This window comes from Trichogramma pretiosum, unplaced genomic scaffold (genome assembly GCF_000599845.2).
Source record: "Trichogramma pretiosum strain Unisexual culture from Peru unplaced genomic scaffold, Tpre_2.0 scaffold1, whole genome shotgun sequence".
In the NCBI taxonomy this organism is placed as follows: domain Eukaryota; kingdom Metazoa; phylum Arthropoda; class Insecta; order Hymenoptera; family Trichogrammatidae; genus Trichogramma; species Trichogramma pretiosum.
The window spans coordinates 1,181,421-1,204,450 of record NW_019641703.1 but is presented as its reverse complement, the minus strand read 5'-3'; the positions used below and the strand labels follow the sequence as shown (position 1 = coordinate 1,204,450).

The 23,030-nt window shown below is 38.1% G+C and overlaps 5 protein-coding genes across 7 annotated transcripts; 1 reads left to right on the top strand and 4 right to left on the bottom strand.

The window, feature by feature from the left end:
• Nucleotides 1-288: 288 nt before the first annotated feature.
• LOC106656646 (guanine nucleotide-binding protein G(o) subunit alpha) lies at nucleotides 289-6,749 on the bottom strand. Of its 2 annotated transcripts, XM_014377728.2 has the most exons (11): nucleotides 6,499-6,749; nucleotides 4,941-5,373; nucleotides 4,162-4,207; nucleotides 3,800-4,000; nucleotides 3,615-3,657; nucleotides 3,088-3,229; nucleotides 2,734-2,894; nucleotides 1,691-1,819; nucleotides 1,466-1,595; nucleotides 1,181-1,334; nucleotides 289-596 (listed from the first exon to the last, which is right to left on the bottom strand). In XM_014377728.2, the coding sequence occupies exons 4-11, from the start codon at nucleotides 3,915-3,917 to the stop codon at nucleotides 409-411; spliced, it is 1,065 nt and encodes a 354-aa protein (XP_014233214.1). In that variant the 5' UTR covers nucleotides 3,918-4,000; nucleotides 4,162-4,207; nucleotides 4,941-5,373; nucleotides 6,499-6,749; the 3' UTR covers nucleotides 289-408. The 2 variants fall into 2 exon arrangements, with proteins under 2 accessions (XP_014233214.1, XP_014233206.1); XM_014377720.2 differs by lacking the exon at nucleotides 4,162-4,207.
• A 1,534-nt stretch (nucleotides 6,750-8,283) lies between these two features.
• Nucleotides 8,284-16,298, bottom strand: LOC106654193 (ras GTPase-activating protein 1). 2 transcript variants are annotated; one of them, XM_014373948.2, is made up of 16 exons: nucleotides 15,369-16,298; nucleotides 14,269-14,450; nucleotides 13,907-13,936; nucleotides 13,164-13,345; nucleotides 12,682-13,079; nucleotides 12,468-12,613; nucleotides 11,976-12,306; nucleotides 11,504-11,847; nucleotides 11,229-11,420; nucleotides 11,002-11,151; nucleotides 10,128-10,176; nucleotides 9,402-9,620; nucleotides 9,082-9,314; nucleotides 8,871-9,012; nucleotides 8,667-8,804; nucleotides 8,284-8,469 (listed from the first exon to the last, which is right to left on the bottom strand). In XM_014373948.2, exons 1-16 carry the CDS (start codon nucleotides 15,414-15,416, stop codon nucleotides 8,392-8,394), a joined length of 2,862 nt encoding a protein of 953 aa, XP_014229434.1. In that variant the 5' UTR covers nucleotides 15,417-16,298; the 3' UTR covers nucleotides 8,284-8,391. The 2 variants fall into 2 exon arrangements, with proteins under 2 accessions (XP_014229434.1, XP_014229443.1); XM_014373957.2 differs by lacking the exon at nucleotides 13,907-13,936.
• A 1,085-nt stretch (nucleotides 16,299-17,383) lies between these two features.
• LOC106656400 (tubulin beta-4 chain-like) lies at nucleotides 17,384-18,981 on the top strand. Its single transcript, XM_014377355.1, has 4 exons — nucleotides 17,384-17,440; nucleotides 17,550-17,885; nucleotides 17,950-18,760; nucleotides 18,845-18,981. The coding sequence occupies exons 1-4, from the start codon at nucleotides 17,384-17,386 to the stop codon at nucleotides 18,979-18,981; spliced, it is 1,341 nt and encodes a 446-aa protein (XP_014232841.1).
• A 190-nt stretch (nucleotides 18,982-19,171) lies between these two features.
• On the bottom strand, nucleotides 19,172-21,248 carry LOC106655173 (eukaryotic translation initiation factor 3 subunit L). The gene is made up of 4 exons (XM_014375408.2): nucleotides 21,124-21,248; nucleotides 20,329-21,060; nucleotides 19,441-20,154; nucleotides 19,172-19,362 (listed from the first exon to the last, which is right to left on the bottom strand). Exons 1-4 carry the CDS (start codon nucleotides 21,145-21,147, stop codon nucleotides 19,228-19,230), a joined length of 1,605 nt encoding a protein of 534 aa, XP_014230894.1. The 5' UTR covers nucleotides 21,148-21,248; the 3' UTR covers nucleotides 19,172-19,227.
• A 702-nt stretch (nucleotides 21,249-21,950) lies between these two features.
• LOC106657302 lies at nucleotides 21,951-22,944 on the bottom strand. Its single transcript, XM_014378733.2, has 2 exons — nucleotides 22,406-22,944; nucleotides 21,951-22,337 (listed from the first exon to the last, which is right to left on the bottom strand). The coding sequence occupies exons 1-2, from the start codon at nucleotides 22,592-22,594 to the stop codon at nucleotides 21,981-21,983; spliced, it is 546 nt and encodes a 181-aa protein (XP_014234219.1). The 5' UTR covers nucleotides 22,595-22,944; the 3' UTR covers nucleotides 21,951-21,980.
• Between the last annotated feature and the right edge of the window lie 86 nt (nucleotides 22,945-23,030).

The following is a 23,030-nucleotide window of genomic DNA, read 5'->3' as shown; positions in this document are numbered from 1 at the left end:
ATCGCCGGGCTCCTGGGTAAGTCTAACTTTCATTCTACACCACTTAACCTACATAATGCGTACAGTAATTTTAAAAATTTCTGCAATTAGTGCTTTTTTAAATGAAACTAAATTATATTGTGCTGGTTGGGTGATTTTTAAATTAGTCAACATTTTTCCAAAATAATTTAAAATATTGGTCTACGTATAATTGTATAAAGACAAAGCACACAATTTAAAGTCTAAGTTGTTACAGTTTTTTTGATATTTTATTGAGGTATTCGAAAGAGTGATTAAAATAACATGATATAAACGTTATACATTTATTACTTTAGATAATAAATTCGAGATTATATACTTTATTAGATGTTTCAGGTTATGAAAAATGGTTACACAAATCAACTACTCAAGCAGAAATGATGTATTACTTTAATATAGTCCACAGCCACGCAAATTATTTGCAATTATAACATCCGTGACAGCATCGAATACAAACTGAATGTTATTGGTATCTGTAGCACAAGTCATATGGCAGTAAATCTCTTTGGTTGTAGATTTGTTTTTAGCTTCGAATTGGGCCTGTATATATGCTGCAGCTTCCCCATACTCTTGGGCACCTATAACATTTTAGTTTTTTTTTTTATAATTTAGCTCAAATTTTGGGTTTTGCTCGAAATTTTAATTGTTCAATAAGCTGCCATTAAGAAATTGCATTTGTATCGTTACAAAGAAGCTACATTTTTTCGAATAAATAAAACTGTAAAAGTACTACCGTTTACTCTTAAAGGGACTTTTTTTGAACTTTGATTTACCATAGGTGCAACAACTACACAATTCATGCATTGTACTGCCGGATACATGCACATCGAAGCTTTGTACAAAATAAAACGTTGAATCTACATTTTTCATTAAAGTCGTACAAGTTTTCACTTTTGACGGCAAGTATTGGATCGCAAGCCATCTTGAGTGTCGAATTCGACGTGACTATTGTGCAAAAACAATAATGGTACTTTTTACTCTAAAGATGGCGAGTTTTGAAGAGAAAATTATAAGACTACGGACAAATTTATTCAGAGGAGTTATAATAGTTCCAAGTGCATTTTTTACCAGAATTTCGTGTCACCGTTTGCGAATAAAAAGCCAGCTATAAGCCCTTTTTTGTTTAAACTCATGTGTGCCAGCACGTAAAATCGATTCTTACCTGCGTATTCCGGAAAGCAAATTGTAAGAGGAGATTTTCTTATTTTTTCTTCAAACAAGTCTTTCTTGTTCAAGAAGAGAATGATCGAAGTATCGGTAAACCATTTATTGTTGCAAATGGAGTCGAACAGCTTGAGACTCTCTTGCATACGGTTCTGTAAAAAAAAGAACAAAAAGAAGAGTAGTGTATGTGCACGAAATTTGCACGAGACAATTGCAAAAGCAAAGACAGTCAAAGTCAATTGTTTTTTTTTTTTTTTGCTTTGTTTTGTTTTATATATTTTACCGTGGTCTCATCCTCGTGGAGCACTTGATCGTACTCGGACATCGCCACGCAGAATATTATAGCGGTAACGTCTTCGAAGCAATGGATCCACTTCTTTCGCTCGCTTCTTTGACCTCCGACGTCAAATAACCTGTGAAGGGCACACACAAACACGATTTACGTTTGATACAAGATTGGACATAAATTAGAAAAAAGGTAAGTCATATAAGCATCTCTGTGACTCACTTAAAATTAAGATTTTTGAAGGAGAAATGTACTTCGACGATCCCCGTTGTCTTGACACGGGTTCGAAGAATATCCTGCTCCGTGGGCTGATAATCCTTACCGCCCAAGCGGTCTAAATCGTCTAAGAAACTATAAGAATAGAGAAAAAATCACATTTTTTTTTCTAATTTTCATCATTGGGTTTCAAAAGATCGGTTCGAGGATCGAAGTGAATCAGTGCGATTACATTTTTTGTCTTAAAAAAAAAGGAAAAAAAAAATTAAATCAATCAACCCGACGTGACTCGAGCCGAGAGCCAATAAAAAAAAAATCGACCGCAGTTTACGCTAATTGTTCTCGGTAGGGACAACGTGACCTAAGGCCTACTCTCTCTCTATATAGTCGTCTCTCTTTTAAACGGAGAGAGAGAGATGGAAGCTGCAAACGGCCTCCCACCACTCATCCGCATCTCTTAATTGATGAATCTTATCAATCTTTATATGCCGCGCGCATATAGTGACAGAAGCAGCAGCAGCGGCGGCGGCGTACCGTCAATGTTGTGTTTTTTTTTTCGCTCGGCTCTCTTCTTACGTGTGCAAACGCAATCTCGATTCACGCCCGATACAATCAAGCCAATCAACCTATCATCCAGGAAGGCTCTTTTTGTCTTACTATATGTCTCGGACGCGACGCGACGGCTTTATAAGAGTAATGCCGCGCTCGTATACACACACGAGCCGATGTACACACGACCGCTTAATTTCTAAGCTAAAAATAATAGGTTTTACGACTATTTTTACGCCGCGCCCATTTTATCGCCTCTATCTCTTATATTTTTCAAATAAACAACGATGATTGATCGTATCATCAATATTTACGATATAAACTACTTATAATTGATGCTGCCTAGAATGCGTGCTATGCGCGCGTGCGGCACAGTGGCTAGGAGCCGTACGTTTCTTCCGAAATTCCAAATCACGATCTCACGCGCGGCAAAAGAGAGCCGGGGGTATCGCGCGGAGGAAAATTTTCAAAATTATGAATGATATTTTCTGGCAACTCACTACTTCGCGGAGTCGTTCAACTGATACTCGTTACTTCGGCCGAAGCAGTCCTGTACGCCGGAATCCAGCCAGAGTCTCTTCATGGCGACCAGTAATTCTTCGCTGAAGGGCTCCGTGTCCTCCATTCTTTGGATGACGTCGTACACCATTTTAGCATCGACCTGGTCGAGGAAAAAAAGAATAAGGGCGTCATTATTGCAAAAATTCAAATCGATTCGTCAATCGCGCGCGCGCCTTGAAAATCGAGACATTATTTATTTTAAAAATCGCATGAGAAATCGCTCTGTTTAAACTCGTGCGCGAGAGAAAAAAAAAGGAAGGAATGAATCATTCAAAAACAAACGAAAAACTTACCTCTCTTTCAGAAGATGTAAATGTAATGCCGAGAGTTGGCATGGCTCTTAAAATAGCTACTAATGATTGAATTGTGTTACTGTAAACTACAGGCCTATATTGCTTAAAATCTTCTGGTGTAAATCCACTCTCATGAATAATTCTGTAATTTAACAATAATGTTAGTTTTGATTGTAGTTTCTATATTTTAATGCAGATACTAGTTGAGCTAATTTTTAAAACAAAAGTACTGAAGCTTTTTTTATTGTTTGTAATTGCATTATTCTTAAAATAAACATTGATAAAAACTGAAAATGATACTAATCGTAGTATATAGCAAAACAAGAGTATTAATAAGCTTCTTCAGTAGCAGTGAATCATTTAAAAAATGTTAAAAGTATAATTTCGGTATTGAAATAATGACCGCACAGTTTATCTTTTAATAACTAAGTCATCGCGTTAATATAAGTCAATTACACTCTCGAAATTGAAATCTGTGGCTGCCAAAATAATAATAATTATTTTAAAAAATAAACCCATTTACTTACTTCATTTGCTTTACGATGGTACTCTTTCCAGACTCTCCGGCACCTGTAATGAAATTCAGATTAAATTTAATAATTTCCGATCGATATTTTTTTAAGCCAATTTGAAACAAATGAATTTGGCAAAATAAGCCGATTAAGTGATGCGCAGCTTCTTATTTTTAAAGAAAAAAATATAAAATTTTTACCCAGTAAAAGGAGTTTAATATCCTTAGCTGCCTGAATCCCATCTTCCTTCAGGTTCTTTTCTATCTGCTTACTGCGAGCTAAAGCAGCCCGCTCTTCCGCTGACATAGCACATCCCATTTTTAACAAATTAATTTTTGCAGTTTTATCATACACCTGTTCGTCACGAATCAATGTATGGCAGCTCTTACAACTCTAAGGCTCTAGAAGAACACAAAATATTAAAAAGTCACGCGTTAAATCTCAATCCAGATTATCGTATAAAAAAAGTTTCAACCACACCAAGGATAACAATTTTTTTTATTTTATCAATATTATGAACACGTTAAAGTCTAAAAAGTAATTTGAAAATAAATATGTTTACTTTAGATTTTTTTTTCCGCAGCAGCTCTCGTCAATTGTCATAAGACCTAGCAAAAAATCAGTCTATGTTTTAGTAGTGTTTGAATTTCAATTAAAAATAATTTTTTTTTTGTTTACTTAGAAATTATAACAAATTACTCGACCGAACGTCGTATACGAAATTAAAAAAATGTATAATATTGAGTAAGTCACGAGTCTCGTCTTGAAATTCACCGACCGAAGGTTTCTAATAATTACGACAATAATAATAACAACGGCTCTCGAGATTAACGCAAATTTTTCTCTTCCATAAATTTTTAAACAGCGACTCTTTCTTTGAGTTACATATTTCGATTTACTCGAGAGCAGGAGAGCGAAAAAAAGAAAAATAGTTCAAATATGCAAATGTAAGTTCACGTCCATTTCGGAACTAACTCTTATGAAGGGGTCAAGGTGACAGCTTTTGACATTTTTCATGTAACGTAAACAGCGAATATATATTCGGGCGAGGGGCACATTTTTTTTGCAACACTCGACGACGAATATATTTTAAATGTATACACTTGCGCAATAATTCCCTTTTTGTTCTAAACTGCGAGAGAGCATACTAGTTATACGTACAACGTACTAGGATACGTCGAGAGTTACTCCCTGTTTATCGATAACACGGCAGAATGCCAAAGTGTTTTTAACCGAAAAGCCACAAGTACCTATCGCGTTCAAATATGATACTCGTCGCCCGAGTGTTTATACTCGTTCGGAATAAATTAACGAAATTTCGATAAAAGAAGCACAACTAACCTTTTGAATCTTGTCATTGTAATTCATACTTGATGATAATCTGATTTATAAACCCTTTTGGTGGTGGAGTACGAGTCGCACAGCCCCAACAGCAGCAGTACGTAGCAGCCACGGAACGGGATAATGATATATATCTCAGACGAGGCGAGAGTTCAACTTTGCCCTAGCACAATTACGTGTTACAATTTCCATTCTTTATTAAACAACGCGCGCGCACACACACACTCACAAACTGGCACTGTGTCTTTGGTATATATGTGCGGGGGCGAGTACACAGGGTGTATTTGGTTGTTGATCGGAGAGCGAGCGAGCTAGCGTGTGAGACAGAGAGAGAAGGAGCGAACACCGACGTGTACTGCGTTCGATATATAGGCGAAGGAAAAACCTTCTCCTGCTTGACACTTCCTGTGGCAAGGTAGCAGCAGCAGCAGTCCTGCGAGAAAAACACACAAAAAACACACAAACAAATTCACAACATTAACTTTGTATTCCTTTCCTTGTTATATTTATAATGAAAAAACGATCAGAATTGAAAAAAGCTCGGGCGAGCGCGTAATGTACGACGGCACACCGTAATACAACATAACACGTCTAGTGTACATATAAGCCTAATGGCGAAAGCTGCACAGAGAGAGAGAGAGAGAACGGCGCGCGAACGAGCGAGCGTGAGCTTTCGTTCGATTTTTAATCAATAATATAATGTTGCTGCCGAGAGCGCCCGAGAGCGAGACACACACACACCATAACAACAAGCCCGTGGGTTAAGCAATGACTTTTATATCCGCGCGAATCGAGTGTGTGTCCTCTACTTGGCGGCGACGATGGTGGTGGCCGAAATTTCACCATTATCAATCAATATCAGATATATATACCGACACGGCAAGCAAAGTTAGTATGATGAGAACCGAGCCGTGAGCAAAGAGTAGGCGCGCGGAGAAATCGATAAATATCATTCTAAGCTTCATCGGGCGTTATATTACCGTGGAGAAAATTATTACTCATATTGTGTATATTTGCTCAGGCGCGCAAGCGAGAGAGAGAGAGACGGGCGAGCGATGGTCATTATTCGGCCCCCACAGATAGAAAAAAAAAAAAATTCAAACCTACGGCAACGCACAACTCGGCGAAGAATCGTCGTTCTTCCTCGAACGAGTAATAATAATTGTTGCCATTGGCTTGCGAGAAAAAAAAGCACGACTAAAGCCTCATTGCGAATTAATGCTTGCGGAGCGAGGAATCAACTCGTCTCGTTCGAATTTTTTACAGTGCCCAAGAGCAAAACTGTATATATTATATATATAACGCGGAATAGTCACTCCTCGTACAAAACGTACGTGTGTATATATAGCACACGTAGTGCCATTATACATGCAAGCTCGCGGCCAGTCAGTCAATACACGAGATCATCTCTCTCTCTCTCCTCTCTTTCCTCGCACTTAATTGCCATGAAAGCCCGTCCGTCCTCGGCTCTCTCTGCTCTGCTCTCTGCTCTGTATATAAAGCGCGATCGAGGAACGCGAATTCGATACGATTCTTCGATGTGTACTTCTTTACGAACCTCAAGCTCTCTCTCGACGTTGACGATGCACTCGAAAGACACCCACGATTCGTAGACAATCGACCACTGCTTGTGCCCGCAAAAAAAATCTCGCAAGGATACCCGCCGCAAAAGAGAGACACCACAATAAACTCCGGAATAAAAAACTACACACACGACAGGATTTTCATATAAAGTACATAGGCTCTCGCTTCTAGCGCTGTGACAGTGCACGGACGAAACGGCAGCGCTTCAGCGAGAGAGACGGAATCGAACCGCCGTTAGTAGCGCCCTCTTGCCCCGCCCGAGACTGTTGTGCCTTCGCTTCCCGCAGGCTGGCGAAGGCAAGCTTTACAGCACACTAACTACGGCGCATCGATCGATGTATCCCCCCGAAAAAAACAGAGAGAGCCGAGCTTTCGATGGATATTACAGTAGCAGAGGTAGAAAACGAGACGACGACGACGAGAGAAAGAGAGAGAGACTTTTTTATTTTTAAAAGTGCGAAAGACACGCGTTTCGAATTTTGGGGAGCGGCTCTGCGGGACTGGAAAATTTGGCGGATTTTGGGAAAAATACGCGGAGCTTTTCTCGGGGGTCGATTTGGGCTGGAAAATCGAGGGGGTGGATACACGTGGACCACGATGCGTTTCGAATTTCTTATTTATAATTGATGCTGTTGGAGCTTTTTTGGTCTTTGAAGGAGATGTTTCAAGCAAACGATAGGAACACGAGTATAAGATTAAAATGAGCATCAACTATGTAGTTGCGAGTAAAGGATGAATACTAGCGGATTGATGCTAAACAATTTTAATTTGGTAAACTTTGAATGTTTAGAGCTTTTTTTAAAACAAGATTATTAGCGAGCTTTAACAGGAAAAGCTTGAATAAATTATCTATCGTGTCTTATCGCAGTGAATAGTAGTTAGCTTAGCTCTCACAGCAGAGGATTATTAATATTAAAATCAAAATTACAGCCAAATATTTGTCATGAAATTACTACTCCCGTATGAAAATTGTTTTCTCATCAAACAAATTTACAAGCTTTCTAAATTGCGAGAGTACTACATTTTCAGGAAACAAAAAAGGCAAACATCGTGTTTATTAACATTTTCAGGAAAACCCTGATACAAGTCGTCTTTTTTTCTTCTCTTCGTAATTAGCCGAGCGTGCATATAAAAGCTCATAACAGTTTGAAATCCGCATCTCTCTCGTGACCTGCATTTTTTTATTCATGCACGTATGTACCTTTGCATGTTACCTGCACACGTAAAAGTTTATACTGTATGCACGTACATCATCGCGCGATGTATATATACAGCAGTCGCGGGGGGGAGCATATGGAAATGTCAGTTTTACCTCATGTATCGAGTGGTAAGTAGCACTTTTCTTACGAGCGCGCTCGTGAGAGAAAGGGACGTCGACGACGCTACTGCCGTGTGCGCTTATTTTATATGCAGAAAAACAGGCGCAAGCTCAGTGGGAAGCGAGGAGAATTGAACGAATCGACAGCGGCAAATGATGTATGCAATCGCGCTTTCAGGATTATTTTCCGATTTTCTTCATATTTACGAAAAATGTACTTATATTTATTATCGTGGAACGTAATAATGTTGCGTTTCTTTAATAACGATGTTTTTTTTTACTACTTCATTTAGTTTGCAAAACAAAATTAGCACGAATTTACTTGTTCCGTTAATTGAGGATATATCATTGAATTATCGGAATCAAGTAAACTTTTTTTTTCGGAAAGACTTGAATGTTTAAGGATAAATGTAGGATAGGTGAATCAGTAATTAACAAATATTTATTTCATAGCATGAGAAGGTAGACTTTTATTTTTTATGTATTTTATGTAATATTAAATATCTGAAGACTGTTGATGGCTGCTAATGCCTATTAATTTTATTTACTTTAACGTAACATTTCTTCATATTTCTGTTTATGCTTGTTTAACATTTCGGTAACTGTAACTAGTTGTTTGATTATAGGCTGTGAACATAAAAAAGTCGACGATTAAAACTTGCATTAATCCCTATATAACTACTTGTACTCAAGAGTTTATTGCGAATCAAGTTACATATATCTATTGTTCTAGCCTAAGCTTCTACCGTCATTCCTTACTTTTATTTACATTCAAGCTTTGAAGAGAACATGAAACTTTAAGGACTATAATGAAAATATCTTACCTGATGCTTCGACAAGACTTGCAACTCTTTTGTATGATGAAGGCATATTTGATGTAAACTAGCAAGGTCTTTAGCAATATCAAATAGCGTTTTGTCTCGTATTATAGTGCTTTCAGCTTCTGGTTTTTCATTAACATTCTGTAAAAGAATTGCGATAATATAATTTTTAAGTTCATTTGTAATTTACTAAAAATATGTGCTTACCGAGAGTTGATCTAAAAATACGACCATGCGTTCTTTATTCTTCAGAATAAATGGATTAACAACTTCCATGTACGGCTCTTTACCTCCAAATTCCACAAGATTAGCTAAATTTTGTAAACATTTTGCCACCATAACCAGTGATCTGAAATTTCGAATGCATATTGAGTTTCGGTTCACTACCAGACCTCTTTAAGATTTCATTAAAATGTACCTCGTTGCCATCGGCGATGGTGATTCTTCAATTAAATTAAAAGATTTTGGATTCAAAATTGCGGGGCAGAGCAACCGCAAAAATATGAATCCACTTACGACCCTCGTGCGCACCAATCTTTCATGAGGCCATTTTGTTAAAACTGCGCGTTGAAGGCAAGAGAATATGTATCGTAAGCTTTTTGGGCATTTTTCAGAGCTCGTGAAAATGCTCAAAGTCACTTCGTCTAAAATCTAAAATGAAAATATTTCAATCATTGATTAAGGGATTGAAACTTATTAACATCACGAAAAAAAACAACTCATCCAAAAAAATCTTACTTGTAAAAGGTACTCTGCATTGTTGCAGGCGTCCTCGGGTGAATCCATTTTTGTTGGATTCAATTCACAGCTTTGTTTGCTTTCGATCAATTTTGTGATTGTGTCACGCAGAGCGGATTTTAAAAATACTGTGCAAATTGATTTCATATACAAATCCATCAGAGTTGTAGTTAAATTTGCAGCCCGGAATAGTGTGGAAGTATCATTTTCTTTATCAATCTAAAATAAGATTCATGTTAAATTTAGAAAAAGTTTGTTCAATGAAATGTGAGGAAAATTTCATCAGTCAATTCACTAAAAAACAACGACCTTAAATCAACTACTTGAAAGGAAATTACGAAGTCCATTAAAAATGTATGTTCAAATTAATTATTCTGCATTTTGCGGATCCCGTAAAACACATTAAAAAATACATTTAGTACTTGCATGAAAATATAAATTATAAAGTTTATTTAAAAATTTGATTTATTTAAAAAATATTAAGCATCAGAAAATCATAAATCTTCTTTTCAAAGTATTTGGCAAAAAAAGCTTCCTCACGTAAAAAGCATTTCTATGCACTTATACGGTATCCACGACTTGATAGTCTTCAGTAATTTAAGCTTCGTCGACTAAAGTAATATTATATGAAGCTCAAACGACGAAGATGAAGAGGTAAAAGAATTTTACGAGAATTTCATTTCAGTAAGTAATAATTGGTAGATAGATACTTTTAAAAGTTCTTACCTCTGCTTTATTGAGCGATCGTAAAAGGTCAGTCTCTCTATTCTCGTGCCTGAAAGTAATTGGAGTTTAGTAGAGAATTAAGAAAGATTTTCGCAAAATTTTCTTTTCCACGCATCTAGTCTAGACTTTATAAAGTTAGTGAGATATGTGCTAAAATTAATCAAGTTTTGCTCAAGACAAGTGAAGTGAATGATTATTGATTCGTTTTTTAATCATTACGCATCGATGGTGCAAATTTAATTATAGATATACTTCAAATAAAAATATACCAGAGTGTCTATAAAATTGATACGAGGAAAATTCTGCCTTAGAGTGTCAACTAAAGAAATCGAAACGTTTTAACTTTTTCATTAAAAGTGTCGCACGTGATTTAATGCTTCGAAACCTGATGGAATTTTTGTTTTAACACTTTCCTTTATCCTAATAAACAACTTACACTGCAATGCAAAAATATATAGCTAACCCATTAATCCTGAGCTGTAACAAAGTTTCAACTCAACTACAAAATAACTTTTAATGAAATCACAACAAGCTCCTTTCAAAATAAACAGCTTAACGGTAAACTAAAATAAATTCAATATGATAAAACTATCCAAAATTGAAAACTAAGTTCGAAAACCCGTTAAGCGTTTTAAAGCCAGTTTTGAGAGAAATCAATGTTGTTTTATCTCGTAAGCTCGAAAGTATTTTAAAAAAGTTGGTTTCCATCAGAACCTTTGTAATAAAAAGAATAATTTTATATGCCTCGTGCATATCTCAATAACGAAAACGATTTTTTCTATAATTTAATAATTATATATGAAAAAACGGATCGAATTTTCATACAGCGGAATCTACGAGAAACGTATCAATTCTAAAATATTATTTTACTTGCCTGAAAATCTTTAACAAGCTATTGGCAAGCGGAACTCTGTCAAGATGACAGATATCCGACAGTGCTTTTACCACTTGCAAATCGGAATCCAAAAGTAGCTGCTGCAGAGGGCTGTACTCTTCGGGAGGCATAGCAAGATCGTGTTGATATCTGAAAATTCACCAGTCCACGTTTGTAATGCAATGAAACGTCAAGTTTGATAAAATATGATAAAATCGAGCTGTTACCTTAATTTTAGCCGCAAAGCTCCCCAATCCCCAATCGGCGTTATACCAGCCAGAGGATACCACTCGTCTATTTCTTCGCCATTAGCGAGATTGCACAGTTCAACGGTCAACTCGGCAGCCTCGGTATCTTTTCCTCGTTTTCCTTTATTGCACAGCGATAACGTAAACGACATGACATCGGGTGGTAAGTCACTGTGGAATTCGAAATGCCCATTAAAATGATGAAAAAAAAACTCGTCTCAACGAGTTTTGTTAACGATCGTCGTCATACGTACTCCAAAACAAACTCCTCGTCCCAAGGTACGTGCGGGCTCATCTTGACTTTTGTGCGAGCAACTTTAACATTGTTCAGCGAGACCATGATAAACGGATTGGGTACTAATTTGTACGGTAGCATGTGAGCATCTATTATTGACAAATGTAACGAGCGCAGCTCTTGGAGGCGTGCAACTTTTGGTGTTCTCGTGAGCTGAGAGACGCATAAAGGTTTAAGTGCGTTGATCCAATCCATAGCTACTTCGGAATTAGGAGCCGATAAATAAGTAATCGTGGCTAAGCATGGCAGTGCTCGTTCAACTAATTGAAAACAATGAGGTCGATCGAAAATACTTTCGTGAACCTGAACAAAAACAAAAAAATGTTCACCACACGCGGACATGAATACACAAAAATCGGTACGTTTTCGTGAACGTTTATAGTGCACAAGTGATCCGTCAAGTATCGATAGTTCCATACAAAATTACGAACCTGATATATGTAGGCACAGCTCAAATCTATCAGTCCCTTTGGCTTTGTTCTCTTTGGATTTTCATATAAATAAAGATGCGTGTCGGTGCCGTCGACCAACAACACGAAATATAACGCTTTCCATTTTTTGATTTTTTCCGACTTCTTATCCAGATATCCCTGCATTTTAATTCCTTTGTTCTTTTTCACGCCCGACTGTTCTCTGCATTCCCTCAGAGTGGCGTAAATTTTTTCAGCCTGTTGAAAGCTGGTTATTCTCGACGAGTCTTCCGTATCGTTTGTCATCGGTTGAACCAGCGTGTGTCCTTCGACAATTTGTTCCTTTCGATATCTGAAAAAAGTGAGTTGAACGACTTCATTAGCTTAGGAATTAAAAAGACCACGCTGAAAAACCTTGCATTTGGTCTTATGCAATAGTAAATGGTGTCGGGAGAAATATGATCAAGAGGGAGGAGGGGATGGAGTGCAGGTGATACGAAATATGCTAGGTACCTGTTAATAACGGCATCCAGACACTCGAATGTTCGCCCTCCCATCAAATATCTAACGCCTTTCTTTTCAATTCTAAATCTTTGTATTTGATTGTTGATGTGGAAAAATAAAGAATAATCTCCAGGGCTGTTGTCCGAAGGTCGCACCTTTTAACAAAAAATTAAAATTTAATATCACCGCGTATGGTAATTTTTTTTGTTGGCCAATTACCCACCAAAAAACTTCCAGGGCCAGCTTTGACGAGCATGTCTACGGCCTCGCTCTTAGTGACGTTCGGATGAAACCACGAGAACACCGTGTTGGGATCGATCGAGTCGTCGAGATCCTCGACGAGCTCGCAGAATATCAGGCCCTGCTCGCCGGTCCTGTGGGCCGTGACCCAGAGCCAACCCTCGCCCATGTCGTTGTGCACGAAGAAGATGTCGCCCTTTTTGAAGCTCAGCTCGTCGGTGTCGGGCATCTTGGTGTAGGGCAATATGGCGACCATGCGTTTCTTGTCGTTGACGGGTTCCGGCGGTGGCGACGGATACAAGAGCCGCTCGCGTTTCAGCAGATCCGAGCAATTCGTGTAGTACGCCACTAGATCGGTTAAACTATTGAATTGACGTCCTCCTGAAAAATTCAATTTTAACATGGGTATATTAATTTTATGTACGCTGTCAAAATTGATATCGAGACATAAGAATATTAATTTACCTATGTAATAATCTCCACAAACGGCAGCCACGCGAAAATGATTTATTCCCGTTCTGCCTAAATAAGAGAGCACATAGCTGCCTGGTTTTCGATCGCTCTCTCGCACCAGGTAGCTTCCGATTTTGCTGGCGTCCCATAGTCGCTCCTCCGCAGTGAAGCGATCTAGTCGCCCGTGATACCATCTAAAGAAATGTGCGTTATTTAAATTCTATCTTGCAATGTGAATTATTTGATTTTGATGCGATGAAAGTTTTCAAATAAACGCAATAAACCAACGACCTAAACTAACAATTTTACGTGTTATTAATCAACGGTTATTTTTTTACGTCGATTTCAGATGTAATATTGAATTATGAATTTGATTTTTACGGTTTAATCGTATCCCGCTTCTTTGGATTATTTTTCGTTTTACGTTTATAAGTTTTTTTTGTGAGAATATTATATTAAAGATAGTTTTAGAGATAAAGATTAGATTTGAATTTTCTCAGCATGCAACACGTAAGAAAACAATAAATTGTGTTTTAATTACATGATCAAGAAAACAAAATAAATATTCCACGTTATTTTCGTAAATAAAATAGATTATTGAGTTATTTGTGTACTGCGTTATGAAAAATGATAAAAATGAAAGTTAACTCGGTACGAGCTTCTTCATTGGGTCCCCGGTATTCGGTCCAGAAAGAGAAAATTTGAAGGGACGTCCAAGTATCTTCTTTGGCTATCGGCGAAACTTTAAAACGTACCTTTTCTTTTCATTCTCATCTTTCCTGGAACTATTCAAATTTGTTTTCATTGAGGAATTTAAGAAAAAGAATTGAGTTTGATTTTATTTCGTTAGTATAATTAACTCATTCATATGTGAAGGTGACATTTTGAATGGTTTTTTTTTTAAATGAGCGATACAATTTTTTTAGACTTTATGTAAATGTATAAGAAGTATTTTATGTATGAAAAATCGAGTAATGATAAATAACGCAGTACCTAACATGTGGATATTAAATTTGTGAGAAACTTAAAATGAAAAAGAAAATGAATTACTCAGTTACACATAATTTTATCCTAAATGTTAGACAAGTTTTTCATTTTAAAAATATCATATATTTACTGATTTTCAGGTGGGGCAGTCAAACAAACATCATCAACTGTGTCTTCTGATTGTGGATTGTGTTCTCTAGCACCGATATCGAAGAACAAATCTGGATCGTTCTCAGGATCTTGTGGTTCAGGAAGTTTGTCATCTTCACTGGAATCATCATCAGTAGAACTAGTTCTTTTATTAAAGTCAATCTGTAACAGATAAAATACAGGAACTTATAAATAACTCTATTATGTTTTAGATGAAAATTGTATTAATCACTCTTATTTGTATAATTTGAAAATCAGGACTAAATACAAATTTGTAAATGCAAACACCATCAATTGACAATAAATGTTTAAGGTACCAATAAACATGTCAAACCAAAGTAAAATTTAAATCCATAAAATTTACAGAATTCATCAAATTCATTATTCAAAACAACTTGGATATTTTTGGTCATATTGAAAAAATCATAACAAATATCTTTGAATGATTTAAGGTAAACTTAAGCTAGGATTCACATTACTATAGTTATTAATCAGCATATAAGTAATATTAAGTTGTATATAAGTCTTTTAAATTAGCTTTATAAGAAACACATTAAAAACAATGTGAAGTATATTATTTATTGAACAACACATTCCATGAAGAAATGATAAAATCATAGGGAAATATAATCACCAATCTATAAATTTTACTAAAATCCTAAAAGATATGTTAAAAAAAGTAAAAAAAAAAACATGTGATGACTGTCTATCATTGTCATTCCAAATACATTGAGTCATACATAGCTGATTATAACAAATAGTACGTTAAAGTATTTTTATCTAACTGATATCATCAGATGCCTATTAATCATTTGAAATTAGGTTTAGATTAAACACTGAGATGCACTCAAATCAAAGAATAAAATTTGACATTTTGCCATTGATAATGTAAGCTCCGATTTATTAAAGCATTTTAATCAGTTGAAAACTAAACCACAAAGAAAAATAAAACGAAACGATCGAGTTGCAAAGAGACGATAGAACTCTATTGAATCAAGAACAAAGAACTCATTACTATTCTTTTCCTTCCTCCCAAACAAATAATATCGAATTGTTGTTTTCGATACTGTATCGAATTACCTTTGAAAAGCTAGATTGCCCCGTCATTTTACAAATAAAATCTGTCATATTTGGACGAAGGCTCTCGACAATTAGCTCGTGCAGAAGCTGGGGGATCAGCTCTTTTTCTTTCTCTTCCTTCTCACTTACGCACCATTTAACCCTCTACGCACACACGCATGTAATATAGTCGTCGTCGTCGCGAAAGAGAGAAGATATATCGAGTTTTATCAATGTATACAAGAATCCGAGAGAGAACTTTATTTTCCCCCTTTAAACTCGGCGTATAACGTAGCAGCAGCAGCACGCACAACTTGTACTGGCAGAAGACAACATCTTACAATGACGCGTCCATCGAAACTGCATATTTTGGAGGAGATCGCGATATATAATGTACTACGTGTTCCTCGAAACTGGAACTGTCGTCGTCGGCGCGGTGGCGGCGGATGATACGCGAGCAGAGCTATACACTAATAGATACACGCACACACGAAGTTATAAAAACGCGTTGTGCAGCTGCTGCCGCTGCTGCACAGCCTCTTCTACTTCGCGTGGATGAGAATCGATGTGTTGTGTATATACTCGGCACTGGAGTATTAAAGCGAGCGCGGTGCACTCAGTGTTGTAAAGCTACTGTGTTGTGTAGCACACAGTACTGCACACACGCACACAGAGAACTCGGCGGTCCGCGCCGCGCGTTCAATAAACTCCGCGCGCGACGAGACAGCAGCAGCAGCAGCAGATGCGGAGGGAAATTCGTGCGCTGCGCTGCGTGTATACAAACAAATGTATAGCTGAAAAAGCTTCAGCAGTAAACACAGATATATAGACGCCGTGAACGAGTCATTCGCTCGCTCCGTTTTATCTCCTCTCTCTTTCTCTCTCGTTCGCACGAATGTATGCGTATGAGCGAGCGCGCTGTATAACATATATACGTCGTCGGTGACTCCGTATTGACAGTGCGTTGTATTTTGGCTTCTAAACCAATGGCAAAGAAGCGTTGCGATATGACATCATCGCGCTACGCGTAAAAAGGAACATAAGGGACGGTCCATCCGTCTCTTTCTCTCTCTCGCTTGCACCCACTATACACACTCGGGGGTCTGTTGTAGTCGTGTCTGCGGCGCGCGGCGGTGCCGCGCACTCCTACGCACTCACACACTTCTACGATGCTTGTCTCTGTGTGAGTAGAGATAAATAGAACGTAAGCCGTGTCGCGACGTCGAGAGCGGAGCAGACTGAAGCACCTACACGCACACACGGACGTGCGCGAAAAAGAACAAAGAATGAATGAATGAATCGATTTCGGAGCTATCTTTCTACCGTGATTTATTATATACCTAGTGTATTTTAAATTTCTCGGCTGAATGAATTATTGACTTTTATTACTCATGCGAGTCTACTATGACAATTTTGTCGTAACTTATTCCACGAAATGATGTTTTCATTAAAGATTTTTTATTGTCAATGTTATGTGTAGACCTGCTAGTTTCCTAACACTCAATGAAAATTGCTATATTTGTAACGTGATGTAGTGGTTTACTCAGTACCAGTAAAAAATGGTCAAACAAATAAATTCAATAGGAAATTTTCTTATTTTTTTAGTAAATATATTTACAATACGAGAAATTATTTCACTCTTTTACATGTTTACCATAATTAATCTAAAATTTTTCGAAAAAGATATACAGTCACGACGCGAGCCCGATCGAACTTTTGAATAGTCATTTATTTATCGATTTATGCAATTGAAAAAGATCGGCAGGCCGTTGTCGAGGCGACGGATCGTTGTTAACAAAGAGCCAATCAGCGTTAGTGCTGTTGAAGATCGGTTGCAGCGGACGCACTATAAGATCGCCGGATAGAACTCCATCGTCGGATTTTTGAATAGATAAAAAGAAAAAGTTTAAAGAGCCGCAGTAGTGTTGACATTTTTTCGTAATAAAAAAAAAACAACGAGGAGGAAAGGCAACCGATAGGCCGTTAGGAAAATTTAGTTAGAATTGTAATCGAGTAATCACACAATTCCATAAACCATGAGGGAGATCGTGCATCTTCAAGCCGGACAATGTGGCAACCAGATTGGTGCAAAAGTAAGCCGCCTTTTTGTTTCCACTTCAAATTTCAACTAAAAAATTTTCCGCGCAACAACGCTCGAGAATCGGTATCTCGTACCGATCTTTTTGTTCTCTTGCCTCGCAGTTCTGGGAGGTGATATCCGACGAGCATGGCATCGACCCGACCGGCGCCTACCACGGAGACTCCGATCTCCAGCTGGAGCGCATCAACGTCTACTACAACGAGGCGACGGGCGGTAAATACGTGCCCCGGGCGATCCTCGTCGATCTCGAGCCCGGCACCATGGACGCCGTCAGATCCGGACCGTTCGGCCAGATCTTCCGACCGGACAACTTCGTGTTCGGCCAGTCGGGCGCGGGCAACAACTGGGCCAAGGGCCACTACACCGAGGGCGCCGAGCTCGTCGACTCGGTCCTCGACGTCGTGCGGAAGGAGGCCGAGAGCTGCGATTGCCTACAGGTATGCCCGTGATATATTTCATCGAAAAAAATCGGCAAGCTAAACGATATTTTCTCTCGCGCAGGGCTTCCAGTTGACACACTCGCTGGGCGGTGGCACCGGTGCCGGCATGGGCACACTCCTCATCTCCAAAATCCGCGAGGAGTATCCCGATCGCATAATGATGACGTTCAGCGTCGTGCCCTCGCCCAAAGTCTCCGACACCGTGGTCGAGCCCTACAACTGCACACTGTCGGTGCATCAGCTCGTCGAGAACACCGACGAGTCCTACTGCATCGACAACGAGGCGCTGTACGACATCTGCTTCCGCACCCTCAAGCTCACCACGCCGACTTACGGCGATCTCAATCATCTGGTGTGCGCCACCCTGAGCGGCGTCACCACCTGTCTGCGATTCCCCGGCCAGCTGAACGCCGATCTCCGCAAACTGGCCGTCAACATGGTGCCGTTCCCCCGGCTTCACTTCTTCATACCCGGCTTCGCTCCGCTGACCTCGAGAGGATCGCAGCAGTATCGCTCGCTGACCGTGCCCGAGCTCACCCAGCAGATGTTCGACGCCAAGAACATGATGGCCGCCTGCGATCCGCGCAACGGACGCTACTTGACCGTGGCCGCCGTCTTCCGCGGTCGCATGTCCATGAAGGAGGTCGACGAGCAGATGCTCAACATACAGAACAAGAACAGCTCGTACTTCGTCGAGTGGATACCGAGCAACGTGAAGACGGCCGTGTGCGACATACCGCCGCGCGGCTTGAAGATGTCCGCCACCTTCATCGGCAACTCCACGGCCATACAGGAGCTGTTCAAGCGCGTGAGCGAGCAGTTCACCGCCATGTTCAGGAGGAAGGCTTTCCTGCATTGGTACACGGGCGAGGGTGAGTCGTCCCAACATTTTTTGCTTCCACTGGTAAAATCATTTCTACGAATATTCGTTAACTCGACTCTTCGATGTACGGCAGGAATGGACGACATGGAGTTCACCGAGGCCGAGAGCAACATGAACGATCTCGTCTCGGAGTATCTGCAGTACCAAGAGGCCTCGGCCGACGAGGAGGGAGAGTTCGACGAAGACGAGGGAGAAAACGAGGAGAAATAGGATGATCGTTTAGAGCTTTTTCATCGAGACAGCATCAAATTTCCAATTGTTAATAACTTTTTTCTGGTTTCGTACATAGAATTCCTTACTTTTTTTTTCTCTCAAACTTGTGTTTATTGTAATTTTATCAAAATAATAAAAGTATGATTTTCTTAGAAATTATAGCGCTTTTAAAACCAAACATTTAAAATAAGTTAAAAATCATTTTTATTATAATAATTGTGTTGTTGAGGTTTGTTATTTTTTTTACAATTTAATTGCATGTAATTTGCGATTCAGATCCTCGAATTTCAAAATTTTCCTAATGAAGAAGTCGCCGTAACGATGCGACACTTTGGTGTCGGCTATGTGGATCATGTTATCGTCAATGTAGAAATCAAGCTGGAAAAGAGTTGAAAAATTATAAATCTTGTTGCTTCTCAAAAATTTTAAGATAATATTCAATGGTCATATATTTACCTCGGATCCTGAAACGAATTTGCCTTGGAGGCTTGAGGTTCCTTTAACCCAAACAACGTTCTTCATTTTGTGCTTGAAGCACAAAAGCCAGATGGTGAGCTTGGAAACTAAATCGCTCAAGTTGTCTGCATCACCGTGTTGAGTACTGTCCAAGAATGTAGCGAGTTTGCTTAAAGGAAGAGTAGTGTACAATTTCAAGTATGATCGAATGGTTGGCAACATCTTCTGTTGCATGACCTCCTCCATGAAGATTTGTGTCTGATGTTTGATAGCATCACGAGCATAGTCCTCATTGGGGTTATCTGGATTTGGTGGATGCAGACAGAGGAATTTGGGGCAAGCGAATTGGAAGCAAGATTCAAATTCTTCCATGGCTCCGCATTGCATTTTGTACATTTTTTCATGATAGCTCTTGTCCCTCAAAGTCTGCTGAAGTCCATCATCGATGCACTGTGGGTGTAGCACCAAGCAAATTGCAAGTAAATGATACATTTGCTCTGTTTGCTTGTTGATTTGATCATTCTGGTAACTCCTTGAAGCAAACAGTTGTTTTGTGCGCTGAACATACAGCAAAATGGTAGAGAAAGTTCTGATAGCATCAGCGTATCTTCTCATCATCATGTAGGAGAATCCAACATAGTAGGCAGTGGATATTTGGCATCCAGGTACATGAGAGTAAGCAATCTTTTTGTAAAGCTCAATATTTTCCATGACCTGTAAAGAATATTATTGTATGTCATGAATATATTTAAAGCAAAACCAAGACATTACTTAAATACATAATGTTGTTTTTAAAATTATATACAATATAAGCAAATAATAAAAAAATAAATAAGCATTAAATTTTGAAAGTTATCAATAGAATGTTTGATCAATAATTATGCTGACCTTAATAGCTTGGTAGTAATCACCAAGTAGAGAGTGGACTCTGAGAAGTCCAACCAACGAGAAATATCCCATCATTTTGTACAATGAGTGTCTACCGAATACTCCAGCAACATGATCTGGGTTACCTCCATTGGCGTATTCTTCCAACTGTTGCTTAATTCTAGACTTATCGATCAAATAGTGCAATACGTTCAAGATGCACAAAACATCCCAAACTTTACTGTTGGTTGCCAAAGTATTGATTTCCTCCGATGTCTTTGAAGATACTTGGGCCTTATACTGAGTGAATGATTGAAATTGATATACAAATTCATCAATGAGTTCCCACAACCATTGATCGGGCAATTCCAATGGAACAGGCTCTTCAGAATTCAAGATGTAGTTGAAAATTTCACAATAATTGTAGAAAGAATTGAAGCGTTGCTCCAAATTGGGCTGTAATCTGGCATAGATGTGACGATAGTACAGTTCCATGTACAGAATTAAGAAAACATGATCTTCATCAACAAGGTGCCTGATGGCTTGGTCATTGGGCCATGGAGACTTGTCAAACATCTCCGACAGCTTTGGGAAGGAATTCTCATAGAAATTCTGGATCTCAAAGATCATACCTTCGTTGATGCATGTATGGAGATGAACCAGGATTTTTTTAACATAATCTGGTATTTGCCGGTAGTTCCTGGAGAACTCGGCAGTCTCTTCGACCGCACCATAATCATCGTAGGCGTCGTACTGTTAAGAATATTTATGTAAATAAGGCAAGATCAAAGTTATGCACGTGTCTTCGACACTTACCTGATCGTAATCGTCGTTATACATGGTTGCAAGTTTGTCTTTTTCACTTAGTTTGTTTAAATATCTTAAATTTACTAGGCTACAGCTGTACCACGTTGCATCGCTGCAAAGCTTCACAGGCTAGGTTTTAATAATCACAAAATGAACGGACCCTAAGGTGCGAGCGCCGCGCACGAACGTTTAAGAAATCAGTAACACGGAATGAAATTCGCGCGGTCAGAGTCACAACGAGTCATTTTACGCAAAAGATATCAAAATTATCAATAATTTTGAAAAAAATTAATTCTGTACTCGAAAGTATAAGAGTGGTATGAGTTAACAATGATATTTACGACTTTAATTTTCATTTTTCTCTGTGAAAATTTAAAATAATGCAATAAGCGACTTTTCCTTTTACTCAATACTAATTATAATTTTTAATACATTTCAATAAATTTTAATAAAAACTTATATAGAACAAGTACTCAAAGCTACTTGTGAATAATTGAGTACCTAAATGGTTTTAATTGATGAACAATTTGTTATATTTATTTGATATTTTTATTATGTACATTCTTATTTTTTATTTCAAACAATATAATTTATTTGAAAAATTAGTAACTATAATTCATTTATAATCTCAACAATTTTTCTAACAATGCATCATCGGATCGTTTTTTTTTCTTAACTCATATATAACATGTCTAACATGAATGAAAACACATTGTATTAAAAGAGAACTATAGGTTGTAATACAAGTTTTGCCATTCTAATATTTAATCTTTAAACGATAAAGAAAATATGTGCTGAATAGACCAGAAATAAACATTAAAAAAAGTCATAAGAAATTCAAATATTTAAAAATCATTTATTTAATTTCATGCACTATTTTTTTTCTGTATTTCTTTCACTCTGTACGCATATCCTTCTATTCTCTTTATTTCAGGGAAAACTCTCCTCACTGTTGCGTTATAAAATACTGTCATTTCTAAGTTTGAATGATCATCATTATCTTTAGTTTTATAAGTCTCTTTAAGAAGAGGTGGAAGTGAAATCGAGAATGGCAATTCTTTTCTTTTCTCATGAACAAGTTTCGAATTCAAATATTTATGCTCCTCGTGTTTTGGTACTAGAGTGTAATCAGCTTTGTACGTAGATGATTCTTTTTGGATTGGATTTGGGTCTGTGTTACCACGGAAGGTATTTTGGACTAGAGCAATGCACTTTCTTTTTTCCTGCAACAAAGAATTAATGATTAGACAAACGAACAAATTTATGTAAAGACAGAATAATGTTTACTTACATAAGATGAAACTTTATAATTTGGCAAAGCTTCCACTTTGAGAACTTTAAAGTAACAAGGTTCAGGATACCGTTGAAACCTATTCCTAAGAATTAATCTACCTTCGCCGAAGTTTTTCAAATTTCCCAAAATTTCCCATAGCGATTTTCCTTTGAAATCTGTGGTTTTTCCGATATACTTAAGAGGCATCTTGATCTTTATCAACCCTTTTTGCAGAAGAAAATATATTCACCGAGTCGATCGCCGACACAGTATATTATCATTCGTTGGCGTTCGTCTGCAATGTTTTACTTAACCTGCAAAGACTTCTGCAATTGAAAATTCATTGGAGTCGGAATGCGTGATGCGGACGATGTGTTTGTGTATGTGGCAAACGAATCATGGGGAACATGGCGTATTTTCAATTGTGGAGAGCACTGTCAGTGCCAGGACAGCTCATAGCCGCAAGAATGCGAATTGCACAACGGAGTATAGAGCTGGACTTTCCTTTTTACCCCTGCCCAAGCATATGCCATTTTTTTTTATGTGCCCTATATGCAGTACTTATATGAGCTGCATCTTATCTTCAAGACATCTTCCTGACGAAGATTTCGGCTTCGATAAATGAAAATAAAAATGAAATGAA

Excerpts from the sequence above, each read along its gene's own strand:
- LOC106657302 (XM_014378733.2), bottom strand. The coding sequence starts at position 22,594 with ATGCCTCTTAAGTATATCGGAAAAACCACAGATTTCAAAGGAAAATCG. Across the intron at positions 22,338-22,405 it reads ATTATAAAGTTTCATCTTAT|GAAAAAAGAAAGTGCATTGC; the intron begins GTAAGTAAACAT and ends TCTTTGTTGCAG.
- LOC106656646 (XM_014377728.2), bottom strand. The coding sequence starts at position 3,917 with ATGGGATGTGCTATGTCAGCGGAAGAGCGGGCTGCTTTAGCTCGCAGT. Across the intron at positions 3,658-3,799 it reads TATTAAACTCCTTTTACTGG|GTGCCGGAGAGTCTGGAAAG; the intron begins GTAAAAATTTTA and ends ATTTCATTACAG. Across the intron at positions 2,895-3,087 it reads TTACATCTTCTGAAAGAGAG|GTCGATGCTAAAATGGTGTA; the intron begins GTAAGTTTTTCG and ends TTCCTCGACCAG.
- LOC106656400 (XM_014377355.1), top strand. The coding sequence starts at position 17,384 with ATGAGGGAGATCGTGCATCTTCAAGCCGGACAATGTGGCAACCAGATT. Across the intron at positions 17,886-17,949 it reads AGAGCTGCGATTGCCTACAG|GGCTTCCAGTTGACACACTC; the intron begins GTATGCCCGTGA and ends TCTCTCGCGCAG. Across the intron at positions 18,761-18,844 it reads GCATTGGTACACGGGCGAGG|GAATGGACGACATGGAGTTC; the intron begins GTGAGTCGTCCC and ends GATGTACGGCAG.
- LOC106654193 (XM_014373948.2), bottom strand. The coding sequence starts at position 15,416 with ATGACAGATTTTATTTGTAAAATGACGGGGCAATCTAGCTTTTCAAAG. Across the intron at positions 11,848-11,975 it reads GCTGTGCCTACATATATCAG|GTTCACGAAAGTATTTTCGA; the intron begins GTTCGTAATTTT and ends GTTTTTGTTCAG. Across the intron at positions 10,177-11,001 it reads AGCTTGTTAAAGATTTTCAG|GCACGAGAATAGAGAGACTG; the intron begins GCAAGTAAAATA and ends AATTACTTTCAG.
- LOC106655173 (XM_014375408.2), bottom strand. The coding sequence starts at position 21,147 with ATGTATAACGACGATTACGATCAG. Across the intron at positions 20,155-20,328 it reads ATTACTACCAAGCTATTAAG|GTCATGGAAAATATTGAGCT; the intron begins GTCAGCATAATT and ends TATTCTTTACAG. Across the intron at positions 19,363-19,440 it reads AATTCGTTTCAGGATCCGAG|CTTGATTTCTACATTGACGA; the intron begins GTAAATATATGA and ends ACTCTTTTCCAG.